The sequence below is a fragment of the Vipera berus genome, assembly GCF_964194415.1.
Source record: "Vipera berus genome assembly, chromosome: 13".
Taxonomy (NCBI): domain Eukaryota; kingdom Metazoa; phylum Chordata; class Lepidosauria; order Squamata; family Viperidae; genus Vipera; species Vipera berus.
In genome coordinates, this window is record NC_138216.1 from 19,287,072 (window position 1) to 19,303,361 (window position 16,290).

General features: G+C 43.7%; 1 protein-coding gene across 5 annotated transcripts in view; it reads right to left on the reverse strand.

Annotated features, from left to right (window-relative positions):
• Positions 1 to 2,188: 2,188 nt before the first annotated feature.
• The window catches only part of TBL3 (transducin beta like 3), a 34,731-nt gene continuing 20,629 nt past the window's right edge, over positions 2,189 to 16,290 (reverse strand). For 2 of the 5 annotated variants that reach the window (XM_081338043.1, XM_081338044.1), the window contains exons 16-22: positions 15,579 to 15,649; positions 13,443 to 13,599; positions 9,805 to 9,863; positions 8,097 to 8,200; positions 6,895 to 6,966; positions 4,762 to 4,920; positions 2,189 to 2,439 (exon numbers count right to left, since the gene is read on the reverse strand). In XM_081338043.1, the coding sequence (XP_081194169.1) occupies positions 2,324 to 2,439; positions 4,762 to 4,920; positions 6,895 to 6,966; positions 8,097 to 8,200; positions 9,805 to 9,863; positions 13,443 to 13,599; positions 15,579 to 15,649 (738 nt within the window). In that variant the 3' untranslated portion in view covers positions 2,189 to 2,323. Of the gene's footprint in view, positions 2,440 to 4,761; positions 4,921 to 6,894; positions 6,967 to 7,860; positions 7,939 to 8,096; positions 8,640 to 9,804; positions 9,864 to 12,031; positions 13,336 to 13,442; positions 13,600 to 15,578; positions 15,650 to 16,290 lie in introns of those variants that run through there. The other 3 variants (XR_014027768.1, XM_081338046.1, XM_081338045.1) reach the window with 3 other exon arrangements.

Here is a 16,290-nt window from a genome sequence, read left to right on the forward strand (position 1 = left end):
GTTTATCTCAGCCAGAAGACGCAAAGCGAAGACGCTGGTTCACTCGAGGGCAAAGGCATTCGTTCCCCAAGTCGAAGTTCCATCTCGGGAAATTCCAGTCCAGTCTCTGGGAAAGAGAGTTGGTCCAGCAGCTCTGGGAACGTGAGTGACCAAGGATTCTGCGGTCCCTGTGACCCCGAGAGCCACATTGTCCTCCCAGAGACCCTTCTCCAGACATCTGGCAAGCCAGGAAGCCCCCCCTTAAGCCAGCAGCAGAACAGTTCTGGCTTTGAAGAGGAGTCTTCTAGAGACCCTGTCCGTTTGCTTCCCTCCTCTGGGATGGGCCCCTTGCCTAGTGGCCCTGTTGTGCCCCCACGCCCATCCCCTCATGAAATCCTCCAGAAATGCAGCAGCATAACCAGAAGCGCTCTGCAGAGATCTCTGGAGCAGCCCTGCCGGTTCCCACCTGTAGAAAACAAAGGTGCCATCCAACATCATTGAGCTCTGAGGGTTATTAATGTACAAAATACCTGCTGTGTGTGGAAGGAATCAGTCAGTTCCTTATGCAGGGTTAGAATTTGGATGCCCTTCCATGGTCTTTCCGAGGGACACGCCTCCATCTTCCTAAAGAGAGGCCAAGCTGAAAGCACCATCCACGTTTAAGAGCTCTCATCCAGAAGCCAATCCCTTGGAAGGGAAAGGACATCTTTCACAATTGGGTGCTATTTGGCCATGCTGGATGGAGCAGACACAAACCTGTATGGAGCACTGAGAATATTTTGTGAAGGATGTAACCCAATTCCACCTGAACTAAAGAAAAGGGCAGGTAGAAGCGAGGACCGCATGGCCCTTTCAAGCTCTAGCAGTCCCACTTTCTACTCAACTATCAACATCTGTGAGCTGTTGACTGCTGTATCCAAGTTGGGATCTACAGAAGATAATTATTTAAAATTACCTAATTACTGGAATGGAGGAATTTGAATACTTCTAGGTATTCCTTACCTATTAATGTATTTTAATATTTTAGTAACTGATTTCTGTCTAGTGGTTTGAGGGTTACTAGGCATGTTAGAAATATGAAATAAAATCATATATAATTAATATGCTGTATTTCCAGATTCCAAGCAATCTGCCTGTGAAAAATAAAATTACTTAGAATGCAATTTCTTTGAAAAGTCACCCTCTCTCTTCCCATTAGTTTTAAAAAGTTCAATGTGCTGCATTTCACACAGAGCCTTTCCTCGCCTTTCTCACTCCCAGAATAAAGCTCCTGTTATTGCAAATAACTTTATCCACTCACGAACACTAACAGGGTATGTATTAAATTTGAAATTAATCTGCAACTCTCTAGGTAATAATAATGGGCACCAGCGTGGCTGAATTTGATGGGGCAAGCCTGGCGGCCCTGTGTGGTGGGTGGTTCTCTTCCTCACCCTGCTCTTGGTCTTCTTGATGTCCACCAGTTATGTTTGCAAGCTGCCCAGAGTCGCCTCTGAACAAGACGGGAGGCACATAAATCTAATAAATCGATAAATAAAATAGCCCTTTGGGGTAGTCCAGATCAGCAAACAGACTCCAGGCGGAGTGCTGGAACTCTCCTTTAGGTTAAAAAGTGTGATAACAGAACTTTGACAGCCTGAGTGAGATGCTCTCTCCCCGCTCCTTCCTTATAGCAAAGAGAATCAAAGTGAGGAATCTTGAGTTTCTGCCTCACTTCATCCTGTTTTTGGACTAAGCTGGTGTTATCCTAAAGGTTGCCGCATCCCTACTTTGAGGCCCAGCTGCACGAGATGGGAGCAGGCACAGCACGACAAAACCCTTCGCCTTTATTCCCATTGGCTTCATCTCGCCCAAACCCTACAACCGCTCCTGAGGACAGCCAGTCAGACCAGCAGAGGCTTAGCTCTTCTACTGGATCTCCCAATTCTGCTTCCTGCCTTTACGGCCGTGGCATCTTGCTGCAGAAGCGAGGCCAGATTCGTGCTCTCTGCTGGATTATTGTTTGGTTTGTTCGGTTTAGCCGTAACGTGTTGTTCCGACTGTATCAACTGTGGCTCGTTCAATCATCTATGGTTAAGACCAACCAGGGCTCAGCAGGCCCCAGCAGTGAAACTATGTAGAGTAGTTCATCTGTGAAAGAGCAGCATTGTTAAGGGATTAAGTGTTATTTTAAAAAAGACACTGGGGTGGAGAACTTGTATGAGAGACAAGCAAATGAGAGACAAGTTTATTTATACAAATAAACATGTCTTTATTATATAAAGCATTCTTTAGAACATCGTTGGTGAAGGGATGTCAAACTCTTTGGGGATGTGGACAAGTACTGGCAGGTGAGCGTCAGCAGTCATGTCTCCATCTCTTCGTCCCGCCCGGGAGCCTCAGCCAGCCTCATGTTTTGCCACATGAAATCAAGGAACATGGAGGCCTGGAGTAGCCGGCCCAGCCTCTGGTGGTGGCGTTCTGCAAAGAGGAAAAAGGGAATGAAAACCAAGGAGGCAGCCAAGATCAGCTGTCCTTGGCAATGATGGGTTACCTACTCAGCCAAACCTAGCACGTTCTTCCATGGGAAGATGGTTTCCATCTCCCTTGACAACGTGGCATGAAAGGCCATGTCAGGTGCAGTTAGGCTAGTGCTCTCAGTGAGGGTGACATTAAGGAGGCCTGGCTACCTCCACGAGTGACAAGAGGTAGGAAAAGTGGCTGCCACGTTACTTCAGAATTCTTTCTAGGAGCTTCTAGAAGACACAGAAACTTCTTAAAAGGGTGTCCTGTAGACAAGACGTATTCATAATAAGAGCCGTGATGGCACAGTGATTAGAATGCAGTATGGCAGGCTGATTCTGCCGACTGCCAGCAGTTCAGCAGCTCAAATCTCACTGGCTCAATGTTGATTCAGCCTTCCATCCTTCCGAGGTTGGTAAAATGAGGACCCAGATCGTTGGGGGCCACAGGCTGACTTGTAAACTCAGAGAGCTGTAAAGCATGTGAAGCGGTATATAAGTTTAAGTGCTATTGCTATAATCTCAGAAGATAGAGTGTAATACTCAAATGGTATAATCTACTGCTATTGCTAAATCTTTGCTCTGAAATAAGGACCTTCAATATAACTTCAACCATGATATTTTTCCTGTAGGAAATTTACTATAACCAAGAGATATGGGCACTTTAAGCAGAAGGCAAAAATAAATATACTGGTGGATTGTAGAATACATGTCTGTCTCTTGTCAATATTTGAACTCAATTTTTTTACTGGGCATTATTACTGATACTACTGTGGTGGACACTAAGTTGATGTTGAACTTAATTACGGCAGCAAGACTTTTAATAGGGCAATACTGGAAGAAGGAAGAACTGCCGACTATAGAGGAATGGACTTTAAAAGTTTCTAACCTGGCGGAAATGGCAAAGATTTCGGCGTATTTGAAAGACCATTCGCAACAACAATATATCGTGGAGTGGAAAAAATGGATTGATTACATCCAGAATAAATATGGGACTAAAAAGTTTCATTTAGCATTTGAATAAGTATTGATGTGACATTTATATTGCTTGTAATCATTTTATAAGAGCTAAAGTGCGATAGACCTAATAGTTTATTGTTGTTAGCATATGGTAGTTTATGATTGTTTTTTACTTTTATACCTTGTATTTAGCTCTGGGAAGTCGGGGAGGGGGGAAGGGGAGGGGGGGAGGGGGTGGGTTGTTTTGTTAAAGATAAAATGTATTGAAAAACTTTCCAATAAAAAAAAATATTTGAACTCAATTTTTTCAACAAAGAGCAAAGTAAAGAATTGTCAACCAACTTGATCAAATTTCTATGAATTGTTCCATGATCACATATTTCTAGGCAATTTATTTAATCACATGATTATAATTTTGTTAATTTGGATATTATGAGCCAATAGTTTGAACTGATAAAATATGCATGGCTTTAGTTGCATGGTCAAAGTCACCAATTTGACTTCTTTCTCTCTCTCTCTCTCTCTCTCTCTCTCTCTCTCTCTCTCTCACACACACACACACACACACACACACGGATATCACTGCATCTTTCTTAACTGACATCCTTCAGATGTGTTGGACACATAAGATCTTCCAGCCTTTGCTGAGCCAGCTGGGTATTAAGACAAATGCAGCTATATTTAGGAATCTTCTCCAAGGCTGAGAAAAACAAAGTCAGCAGAGAAATATTTAGCTTCACATTCAAAGCCACATAATAAGATGCCACAGGCTCTTCAGGAAAATTGGAAGTTGCATAATTACTCTGACCACATAATAATGGAAAATCTTTGCTTTCTTGGACAGAGCTCAGTCCCAAAGCTGCAGTCTAACGGTTTGGGAATTCCTCTTTGCCTGGAGCTGCAGGAAGTTGGGTGGGTGGAGAGGGAATGCTTCCTGGCACTTGGGTCTAGAGAAGTCTACATAGAGGGATTTTTCTACCTTGGTGGGGCCTTCCTGGAAGGATCAATTGTCCCGCCCAGATTGTTTGCTTCAGACGGTGCAAGGTTCCCAGGTGTCAGGCCCCACTATGAAGTTGAGCCATGATGGGTTGAAAAGTAGAAACGTGAACACCTGTGATGAAAAGCCCAGACTTGCAAACCAATCAGAGTTGTAGGTTGTGATAAAGCTATCACTAAAAACAGCCCAAGCACACAAGAAGAACTTGGAAAAAAACACACATTTCAACTGTTAAGGTCAAAGCCATTTCATCCTATTTAAGTGCGGATTTCTTGGAGAAACAAGGAATCATTTACCAATGAAGTTGGAAGAAGAGCCACTTGCCTGTGTAGGGCAGGAGAGACTCCACCGCAGTTTTGATCCCTTCGTACTTCAAGAGATCCTCTGGATTTTCGTGCTTGAGGAGGATTTCCACCACTGCCTGGGCCTCGTGGCAGTTCCGTGTGTTGGTGTTCCAGGTGATGGAGAACTTCAGAACTGCCTCTGGGGTCAAAAGCACAAGAAAGACACATTAGGAATGAGTGCCTGCTGAGTTCATACCTGCCCAGTTAAAGGTTGTGAGATTGGAACGTGGCTCTTACCTGCCTACTTTATTAAACAAACAAACAAACATGGCCAGTTAACTCACACAAGGTAACTCCTGGCAGCTTACAATATTAAAATTTCACCATGTAAGAAGAACCCCTAAACTTCCAGCCCCCGTGACAGCAACCATGCAATCACACCAGCCACCTTATTGGCTCCCTATCAACCAGGGGTCTCCGTGTCTGCGGACAGAACACATCTTCAGGGCCTTCCAGAAAAACAGCGAGGAAAATGGTCTTCCAAAGGGAGGGAGCCACCACAGGAAAGGCCTCTTTTCTTAGTCCCACTAGACACACTTCTGTGACAGAGGGGACCCACAACATACCCTGCCTTCCTGCTCCGGTGAGCTGGAGTAGGGCTTTAAAGGTGGTAACTCCCCCCCCCCCGCCCCGCCTTAGACTGTTAATCGGTAACCAATGCAGTTCCCGTAAAAGAGGTGATACATGCAAAATCTTGACTTGCAGAAGTATGCGGGCTGTTGCATTTTGAACCAACTTGTAGTTTTGAAACATAATACAATGAGACTTTGAAAGTTGGACACAGGAAATTAGAAGGAACTAAAGATTAAAGTTAAAAAGAACACATTTGACTTAGAAATACGGTAGGGAGCAAAATATTTTAACATTCGGCACACTGATGGTTATTTTTGAACAATGGACCCACAAGTTAATATTAAGAGTGTCTGTCTCTAAAGACAGTATTTAAAATATGTTATAGAAGAGAAACAGACAAGGCTGAGACTGATCTGAAAATGGATTTACAAATAATAGGCTACAAGAATAATATGTAAAAAGATGCTACTCTGGACATACAAAAGAATTCTGCTGTCTTAATAATTAAAAGGGATGTGCACATAACAAAGCAAGAAGTGACCTGAATAATTTTCCTATATAAAAGGCTTGTTAAAGCATTGAAGAATTTTGTGAAAAGCAACAAAGAATTTTTTTTAAAAAATCAGATTCTAGAATATTAATTTGAAGGAACTAAAGATCAAGACTGTTAAAAAGAAGATATATAAAAATGGTTTATTTGATCCAATTTAAAATACATATGTGTTTATCTCTGGGCCCTTAATGGATTTTTGCTGATCAGGACTAAAATGATGAGCTTTTAAGGATTTATAGATAAGAGATGGGAAATGGGAAAAAAGATTCGTTTCATTGTTAGAAAAGGTGATAAGTTACTAAAATCATTTATACTTGTGAAGGAGGAAGTCATTTATATATTTCTTTTCATTTTCTTTGCTATACTCTTTATTTTTTCTATTTTTTATTCCTATTTTTAGTTTATATTAGTTTTTTTATCATTGCACCTGTACTTTTTAATAAAGTCACTATAAAACAAAAAGGAAGACGACTGGAGTTCTTCCAGCTGGACTGTTTCCAGCCCAAAACCACCTGTGAAAAAAGAAGGGGGCAAAGGTCAAACTGCTCAATGGTCTTTTGTTCTAAAGGGATCCACCCCCACCCCCCCTCTTTTCAATGAGAGTCTGATTCTCGGAGGCTGTCCTATAGTTTTCTTTGCAAGGCTCCCCCCCCCCCCCGAGAAATGGTTTGCCATCGAGTCTTTCTTAGAGCGGAGAGACTCTAGGCCAAAGTCACCCAGCTGGAGTTGGTCTAAGGTGGGTTAGAACTCACAGTCTCCTGGTCTCTGGCCTGAGGTCTTAAGCACTATACCACGTTGTGTGTCTCTCCAAAGAGCTAATTTTCAGTAAAAAGCAGGAAGTCTGGAACTAGAACCACCTCCCGCGAAGGGCCTTGTCTGTCTTTTGTAAATACACGCAGGGAGAGAGAGAGAGGCCTGCGTGCACCTGTGGACACACGAGGATCTATGGGCATGCAGAAGCTGCCCCGACTGGGGCTGCATACTGACCCTTCTGGTCTTTCCGTAGCTTCATCAGGTTCTTTGCCAGGTTTTCTTTTCCGCTGGGCTCCTTCAGGACGGCTGAGGGGGACAAAATAACCCTCCGTGACTGAATTCCCAGCGGGCAGAGGACAAGGGGACAAAAATGAGAAGTGCCGGAAGGCCAGCGACCCACGCCCGCCCTGCATCGCACTCTCATATGGCCACACCCAAATTTATGACCGTTTCTGCAATGGCCATTAAATGAATCCATTACATACAACAGGGGTCTTTTCTTGAAAGCAGCCAAAAAACCTCAAAAACTGCAGTCCTGCTGCAGGACTCTGCAAACGGCGGCTACCAAGCACCCAAAATGCCGTCGTGTGACTTCAGGAGCGGGACGGCCATCCGGATTCCAAAAACAGGGAGCAAGTAGCTCTGGGGAGGCCTGTTGTGAGTTCGAACAGTCGCCAAACGACCACCAGTAGTGTGACTGCACACCCAGGCTGCCAGTTTTTACCACGCTCATCAGGAATAAATGAAAATATCTCTTAATATTAATGTCCTCGATGGACATTACAAGGACAATATAGTTATACATAATTATACATGTATTTATATAACTATAATATCATTGTAACCCTTAATGCCCTTGTATGTCAAGATCTTTTGGGACTGAGAATCCTGATTGTCCCTTTAAATGTTGCACCAGGGGAGATATACTTCATAAGAAAATAAGGTCACAACCAAAGTGAACAAATATTACTGTTCCTCGGTACTGAATTGTCGACCATAGCTTTAAAAATCATGATATTTTTTTTTGCAACATTTTAGATGGGCTCTTGACTGAAGTTTCACATCTAGCCCAGGCTGCTGGTTGCAGGCCCTCTTAAATACGTTTCCTTTTGCTTTTTTGTCCCGAAGAGGCACAAAGACACATTTGGGGGTGGGGGAGGGAATCTGGCAACAACAACGTTGTTCGAGGGAATACCTCACCATTCAGTAAACTGGTGATGACGACAGGGGGTCATTTGATAATATTGCTGGGCGGTTCATGCGCAAAACAACCGTATTCTGAAATTTGGGGGAAAAAAAAACCTTTGCTTGGCCCTGAAAAAGTCACGTTTGGGCTCTCTTGGGAACTGGAGGCCCCTGAGTGGGACTCGGCGGGGGGGGGGTCGGGTTCCTGCTGGAAGGCTGAAGCCAGATGGAAGAGAGAAGCCAGGTCTCACCCTTGATGACGGTCAGCACCGTATGAGGCCGGTCCAGGGAGATGGCCAAGCCCAGGGCCCGCAGGAACTGCCGCTGGTGCAGCAGGTTAGCCAGCTGTTGCTCTCTGGAAGACAGGAAGCCAGACAGGGAGGGGCCCATGGCAGCTGGAATCCGCAAGCGCCGGGGGGGGGCAGCCTGAAAGCAGCCCATCCACCCGGGAACTGCCACCTTTCTTGGATTCACAGGGGGGGGGAGTTTTTCCTACCTCTCGGTTTTACCCCCATTCCTCTGTTGGGTTGGCCGTTGAGCTTTTATTAACGCTTGTCTGAATGGAGCCAAAGTGGCCTGTGGAAACGCACTCACACAGCCGCCGGCGGACCAAAGCCAGCAACGTGGAGATGGCTGGCAGCAAGAGAAGGTGCCCTGCTCCTGCCAGCCCAGCGACCGGCAGTGGCTGCTTTTAGGCCACTTGCGCCTAACTGCAAATGCTGTCTTGCCACGGACTGAGGGAAGCCGGAGGTAGCCGGGAAGAGGGTCGATCGGTTGCAAGGCCTGGGTCCCTTCTGAAAGCAAATCCTTAACCTGCAATCCCCAAGCACGTGCTTTCTACTTTCTTTGGGCTGGTAGCAAGTCTTCCCCCCCCCCCGGGCATAGCTAACCAGCTTTTCGTCCTGCTCTGAAGTCTCTAGTCCATCTAGTTCACAACCCAGTTAGCTGGGAATTGTGGAGGTCGCCAGACCGGGCAAAGGGGACCGGGATGCCAGCCAGCATCAATTACATCACCCTTTCAGGTAGCCACTTGGCTCGGGTGGAAGAAGAACTGCTGAGAAGCTGCCACGCTCATGGAAATGGTTCAAGCTCCCTAGTCCCAATATGGCAGGCCAATGCATTAGACACTTTATGCAAATTCACACTTTTCATAATCTTATTTCTAAGCCTGCAACTTGTATACTATGTTCATTGCAGTTAATTAAGCAATACATTGAAAAGCAAATAGATGCCACCAATTACACACGATTTGGAGACTTGATTTTTATCTAAATAACTGTACTCAAAATACAGGTAGTCCTCGACTTACAAGCACAATTGAGCCCAAAATCTCTGTTGTTAAATGAGACATTTGTTAAATGAGTTTTGCCCCATTTCTCACCACAGTTGTTAAGTGAATCCCTGCAGTTGATAAGTTAGTAACAGAGTTGTTCAGCGAATTTGGTTTCCGCATGAACTTTGCTTGTCAGAAGATCGCAAAAGGGGATTTACACTGCGGCCGTCATAAATATGAGCCGGTTGCCAAGCATCTGAATTTTTATCACCTGACCCTGGGGCTGCTGCAAAGGTCATAACTGTGAAAAACGGTCATAGGTCCCTTTTTTCAGTGCCGTTGTAACTGAACAGTCACTAAACGAATTGTGGTAAGTCGAGGACTACCTGTAAATATACCAAACACATGGCAGATTCCCAAAACAATTTTTAGAGACTTCTCTCTGCACAATTACACCTTTTTCAAAATACCTAAAAGCAAAGCACAGAGATCCATCCAGAATGCAAATATATAATTATGTATATATATAATTATATGGAACCGACTCAGATAAATGCTTATGGGTGATTAGAGCAAACTCTGCCATGCCAGCTGGAGATGGCGGCACCTCTTGCCCAACCACCAGAAGACACCCAATGTTGCTGCTGGGATGAAAACAGAGCAAAATGCTGCTCGGAGATACTCACTTCAAGATCTGCTCCTCTTGCTTTGCTTGATCTTCTTCGAGTTCTGTTTGAGTGACATCCTTTTAACAGACAGAGACATGAAACACAAATAGAAAAATCGCCAAATGGAGTGGTTGGTGCTTCAGAAAATAATAAAACCTTTCAACCAGATCCTGTTGTTTTTTGGAACCAAAGCAACAGCCATGCGTAGAACACAATATTGGTGCAACCATATTAATTTGTCAATAATTACCAATTATTCTGAGTCCAGAGTAAAATTATTTTAGGAACTTTTCAGATTTCAGAATACGTGTTTCAAAATCTCTGGATGACTTTGGAAGGAAAGCAATAGACCCCCCCAGGCCTGTCTAATGCACCTGGAGCAACACCCCCCCCCCCAAACACACACACTTCCCTCCATCAACTGCAACCGGCACTGAGGAAGCACCCCTCTCCGGGAACCTGCAGCCCCAGAGCGCCAGGCGGTGCTGGTGCCTGAAGAGTTTTCCCCTTCGGGATTCTACTCTGCAGAAGGTGAAGAGCCGGAAAGGCACCATCTTCCCTCAATCAGTGTAGCCTGTTCTTCTCGCTGCTTGTGGAGAGTAACGGAAGCACCATTTTTACTGGGCAAATTTAACATGGTGATTAAGTCGTTTGGTTATTGCCCAAGTTATCCCACGAGGGAGGCCTGAAACAGAATCTGGCTACAGCTAAATTTGTTTCATAATTTCTTGTACTTATTTCCTTGGTGGAAGCACTGATTCTTCCTCCCTCTCTGACCTTGAATCCCTACATTCATCTCTGGAATGCTCCGAAATGAGATATAATTAGGTTGGATTGACTCTTTTACCTATAACTAATTTGGAAATGGATCCAGGCCGGCACCTATAAACCAGAGTAGGGGAAAATGTTTGTCAATCCTCACTTTCTCTTGTGCCCCAGAAGATAAAATTTGGAGCCGCCCCAGGTGGCTGCTTCTATCAACCAATTCAGCTCCATTATCTGGCTTCAGATTTGGGGTTGAAATATGAAAATCCCTCTTTGGATTAACTAAGTAATCCAAGAATATACCGTAATGATTGACTGAAACATGCTCAATGACATGGATATGTTTTGCATGAAAACGTGCAATTTGTAATGAATTTGTTAAAAATTACAGCCTACCTACCGTTCAGGAGATCTCATGGTAGGTTATAATCCAATTCATTACTTATCTATTAAGAATTTATCTAATTATGTTATCATGTCACCTTCCGGTATTGGGTTCGAAGGCTACCTTAAAAGTCTCTTAGTATTTTTCCTACAGTGATTGGTTTTGAGGCAGCTTGGTCCACTTGATACCCCATCATTGTCTCCAAGCTATATAGGTACTTAAACTGATTCTTTCCGTAAAATACTACTACAATAAGTCTCACCGTGTTTCTGAGAGCTTATTCTTCTGCTACTAGATTGGAGGGCCAATTTTCCATCCTTCTAGAAGTACAACTATACCCACAGAATGATACTAATAAAAGTGACTGGCAGAATAGGAGGCCAAATTTGAAAATAATGCACACCTGCAGATCAGGTTCAACACTTCCTTTGCAATGTTAAAAGTTCTGACTCAGACTAAAGTCTCGAGGCTGTTCTACTTCTACTTTCTCCTCTGAAGTTGGAGAGAAGACTCTGATCAGGACGAAAATATGGTACCAAATCCTCTCAGTGGCTCTTGACTCTTTCTAAAGTTGAGGAATCCTAATTATGAAAGCCAGACGAGAGGAAATGGTGGAACTAAATAGGGGGGAGTTCAGACCAGCCCACTCGACTTCAGGATTTGCTTGGATGGGATCCCACCCTGGGAGAGTCTTGGAGGATTAACAGCTGAATTTTAGTTGCTGTTACAGTTGCTACTTTGGCAGCTACCTGAAAATGAGCCTTTTGGAGAAGCTCTTGCACAAAAAGTGCAAATCAATCTATTAGTCACTCCTGAAATGAGAAGATCAATCCTTACAAGTATGCTAAAAGATGGGAGATGTACCACAAATACAGAGCAATCTTCCTGATGAATTTATGCTACAAAATTTCTCTTATAAAGCAAAAATAGTAGACTACTGCTGATAAAGCAGCTTCATTAAGAAGCTTAGCAGACGGTCTTGTTTTTAAATGGAATTGCTATAAAACAACAATTCACCCATAACCCCTCGGAATGGTACCGGCCTATTCCAAGTACTGAACGCCTTCTGCCAGTCTGAAGGGAGGCAACACCGAAATAAAAATGCTGGCTGCTCTCTCAACTGCCAAGCTCCTTCTCGGTAAGAACTACATTTATACGAAGTTGAGAAGCTGGAATGATGCCACTCATTCTCTGCAGCTCTCTGGTAATCAGCAATCCAAGTGAAGAAGGGCAGATCTAAGACTCAATAGGGGAAACTTATCAAATATGTGACAGCTTGCAAAATTAATTTATAGTCATTTTTTTAATTAACATTAAGAACGACTCAACCAAGAAAGCAATGTATATATATTTTCTTACCAAATGTTATTTCATTCCATCCTTTACCTGTATTAATGAACTATAGAAAAGCAAAAAAAATATGGACAAAATACATTTGGGGGGAAAAGTCAATTTAAGATACTGAAATTCAGGAGCCATCCTAAAAAAACGCAGGTGTGCTTTTCTCCTCTACTGCTCATCTAGATGGGATGGGGTCTCTACATGGAATCCTCCCCTGAAGAATCAGCAAAGCAAGCGAGGCGACTTCTACACCCCAGCACTTTGCACAAAAGAAAGCAGCAAGCTAAGTAACCAATAGTAACACTTAGCAGCCAATGCTGGTTTGTAAAATGTGGTCGTGAAGAGTCCTGGTGGAGCAGTGGTTACAGGAGTTTGATCAAGGCTGACTCAGCCTTTCCTCCTTCTGAGGTCGGTAAAATGAGGACCCAGATTGTTGAGGGCAACATACTAACATTGTAAATGGCCCAGAGAGTGGTGTGAATCACTATAGGGTAGTATATAAATCTAGGAATTATTGCTATATCTGCAAGAAGCAGATATGGCTTGCATTTGGTTGTATTCATACAATAACGCTAAAAATCTCTTGTGTATTTCTTTCAAAGAGGTTTCAAAAGTTCAGCTGTGCGGAATGCTTTTGGAAATAAAAATACTGAATATATCACACCAAGTTTGTATCAGTTGCTCTAGTACTCGTTTGTCTCAATTTAAGATTCTGGCTCCATTTTGTATAGGACCAGATTATTTGAGGTTCCACCTATATTCATGTGAAATTTCCCTTCCTAAGATCAACCATTCTTTTTCTCTGGCCTTGCAAGTTAACAGGTACCATAATAAGATCTGTTCAGTTGTAGCTCTATGTTTGTGGGGAAATAAGGAACTCCCGAATGACTTCAGTTTTCAAATTTAAAATCGGTGGCACAGATTGACAAACTGATGGGCTTGGCTCCATGAAGAAATGAACAGTAGCATTGACCAACGTTGTTGAGAAATGGCAGCCCTTTATTATAGATTGAATCAATACTGTGAGAGGATCCTTTTGCTTTTTGTCCTAGGGAAGCCTAATAAGGAGAATGATAAAAATCAAAAATAAGAAAAAAAAGAAGGTGAAGCAAATAAGCCAGGCTAGAATTGGCAACTTAAGATCAGCCAAGTTTGCAGGTTCTACCTTCCACAATAAGACCCGTGAATCTGCGGAGCCGGTGACCAGGATATTGTCCTTCTTGTTAGCATGCAAGGCCCAGACTTTGTTGTCGTGAGCATCTAAGGTCTTCACACACTCATTGTTTTTGATTGTCCAGAGTTTCAGGAGACCATCAGCACCACTTGTGGAAAGAGAAGCAAGAATTAAGAACGGCCTGAGGTTAAGCTCAAGGCATTTTGGGGAAAAAATTCACTCAAGGTAGTTTACTGTCTTATGGAAAAGTCAGAATTAAAAGAATGATGCCCTTCCCCCATCCCCAGCAAGATCAGAAGAGGAAAAAACCAAACAGAAGTAAATTTGCCTACAAATCTATGGTATGTTGAGATAAGAGTTCTTCTGACAGGAGCAGGAGGAGGAGGAGGAGGAGGAGGCCAGGCACAGTCTGAAATCTGAGGATCTCCCAGGGCTGTGGGGGAGGGGGAAAAACTTCCTTGTGAACAAACAGAATTCTGCATATAAAAGCAGCAATTCTGTATTTGTCAGGAATGTTCTTCCTTGTAGAGGAGAGGGTCACAGGCAGTGTGGGAATTTGAGGCCAGACAATGAGTTTGGATGAGGGGTGGTTTCCCCCCACTTCACCCAAAAAGTAGGTCAAGGAAAAGGAGGAATCCTAAAATGGAATCCAAACGCAGTGTGGTAAAGACGAATTGGAAGAGAATCAACCAAAGAGGGGGGAAAAAAATCCACAGATCTTGTGACCAGCAGAAAGTGTTTGCAAATTTCCTTTCCTTTTCCTCAGAAAACGCAGCAAAACCTCATCATGCAACAAACAGCCAGAGAAGAGCCCGACCCGGAGCCACCCGGCCTGCGGTCCTTCCAATGTATCCAGTGTGCTAACTGGGATGTCTGAATGGAGGCATCGGAGGTGAGGAAACCTTGTGCTGATCACTGATCCAACTTCATCTTATTTGGGGATGTGGACCAGACCTGCATCTTTGCCCTCTCCTCCCTGGGGGCTCACTCCTAGAAAGCAGTTTTCAGGAAGTCCTGTCACAGGAATACGGGAAGTGAAACTGCCTGCACGGTCAGGACGCGTAAGAAACCATGAAGAACCTTGTTCCCAAATAACATGGATTTGGAAGATTGCCCTTCTTCTGTTTATCTGACTTTGACTTGTTCTGCAAATAATAGTTTAGAAGTGCTGCTTCTTTTCAATAGCTATGTTTACACAGGGGCAGAAACAGGGAATAAGATTCGTATGCCTGATGGAATAAGGAATTTAATATTTTTTTTACTTGCCAAGAGATGAAAAAAATCTTTTGCCTATCTTCACCTACAGATAACATTATTTTATTTTTTTATCACAAGAAAGGAAATACCGTGTTTCCCTGAAAGTAAGACCTAGCTTGATTTTGGGGGGTGGGTCTAATATAAGCCCTACCGCCAAATAAGCCTTAGTTTTGGGGCAAGACACATGTCTAACAATCAAGCTAGGGGGTGTGGGGGGTGTGGAGCTGCCCCACACCCGCTTACCTTACCGGTAAGCCAGGCCTCCCACGCCCCGACAAGTCTTGCTCCACGTGGCTTGTCACAACGTTGCCACTGTTTGCAGGCCACCCAGTGCTTCGGCTGTTTCTGCTGCTTGCGGCAGGAGGCCGCATGGTGCTTCACGCCATTGCCGTCGCTGGTACTTGAGGCTGTTGCCACCAGCCTGAAGTACCACACGGCCCCTTGTCGTAAGCTGCGGCAACGGCCTGAAGCGCCATGCGGCCTCCTGTCGCAAGTAGTGGAAATGGCCTGAAGTTGTTCCTGCTATGAGCAACAGAAACGGTGCAATGTGCCATGTGGCGTCCAGCTGCAAGTGGCGGCAAGCGGCCGCTGAAGAAGGCGAGCAGTGGTGTGACAGGTGTCGAGGCGTGGGAGTTTTAGCTGTGGCAGTCCTAAGGTGACATCCCCTGAAAATAAGACCTAGTGCCTCTTTTGGAGGCAAAAAAATAAATAAATAAGACCAGGTCCTTTGACAACACAGATTAAGCACTCTGGCCAGCACCAGCTCTCCAAGCCAGTTTTACTAGCTCTCCTTGGAGATGTTGCAAGTTCTGCCATGGAGCTATTTTGCCATTGGCCTCAGCAAACAGTCTCTTTGTATGGTGGCCGCACCTGCTAAGCACCTGTCCTCCTTCGCTCACAAAGATGACCTTCAAGACAGAGGCATCGTGACCTTCAAAAGTCTGGTGAGGGAAGGAAAGGTGAGAGATGAGCATGAATATTCAGGACAGTCTAATTACTTCAGGCACATAAATGGCTGCCCGGGTCAGAGAAATTGTAAGGAAAGATACCTTAAAAAATACTTATTTGCTTCCATACCCAAAACAAATTCTGTTATTCCAATCAAAGAAAGCTCAGAACCATAAGGGTTACTCTTTCCAAACAAGGCTGTTAGCTTTCATAACCAAAATATGTGTACAGGTAGACTTTGCTTAACACCTGCCCTGTTTAGCAACCTTTCAAAATTATGCTAGCACTGAAAAAGTAACTTGATTACCAGTCCTTGCACTTAAAACTGTCGCAGTATCATATGATCATTTACGCACTTTACCACTGGCTTCTGATAAGCAGAATCAATGCTGTCTTAGCAGTAAAATTGCAAATCACAGTCACATGATATCATTTTTAATGACCTGTAATGCCAAGCTAGGAGTTTTCTAGTGTTATTTTTTTCTTTTAAAATATCTACTTCTGCTGTTATTTAGACACAGCCATTTAATAAAAGTGGTGCCTTGTTCATTTTTAAACATTTAGTTTTATTCAATAATGAAGGGAACTATTTAGCCTTCCATAATTTTGAATATTATTTTTTCTGAAGAGTATT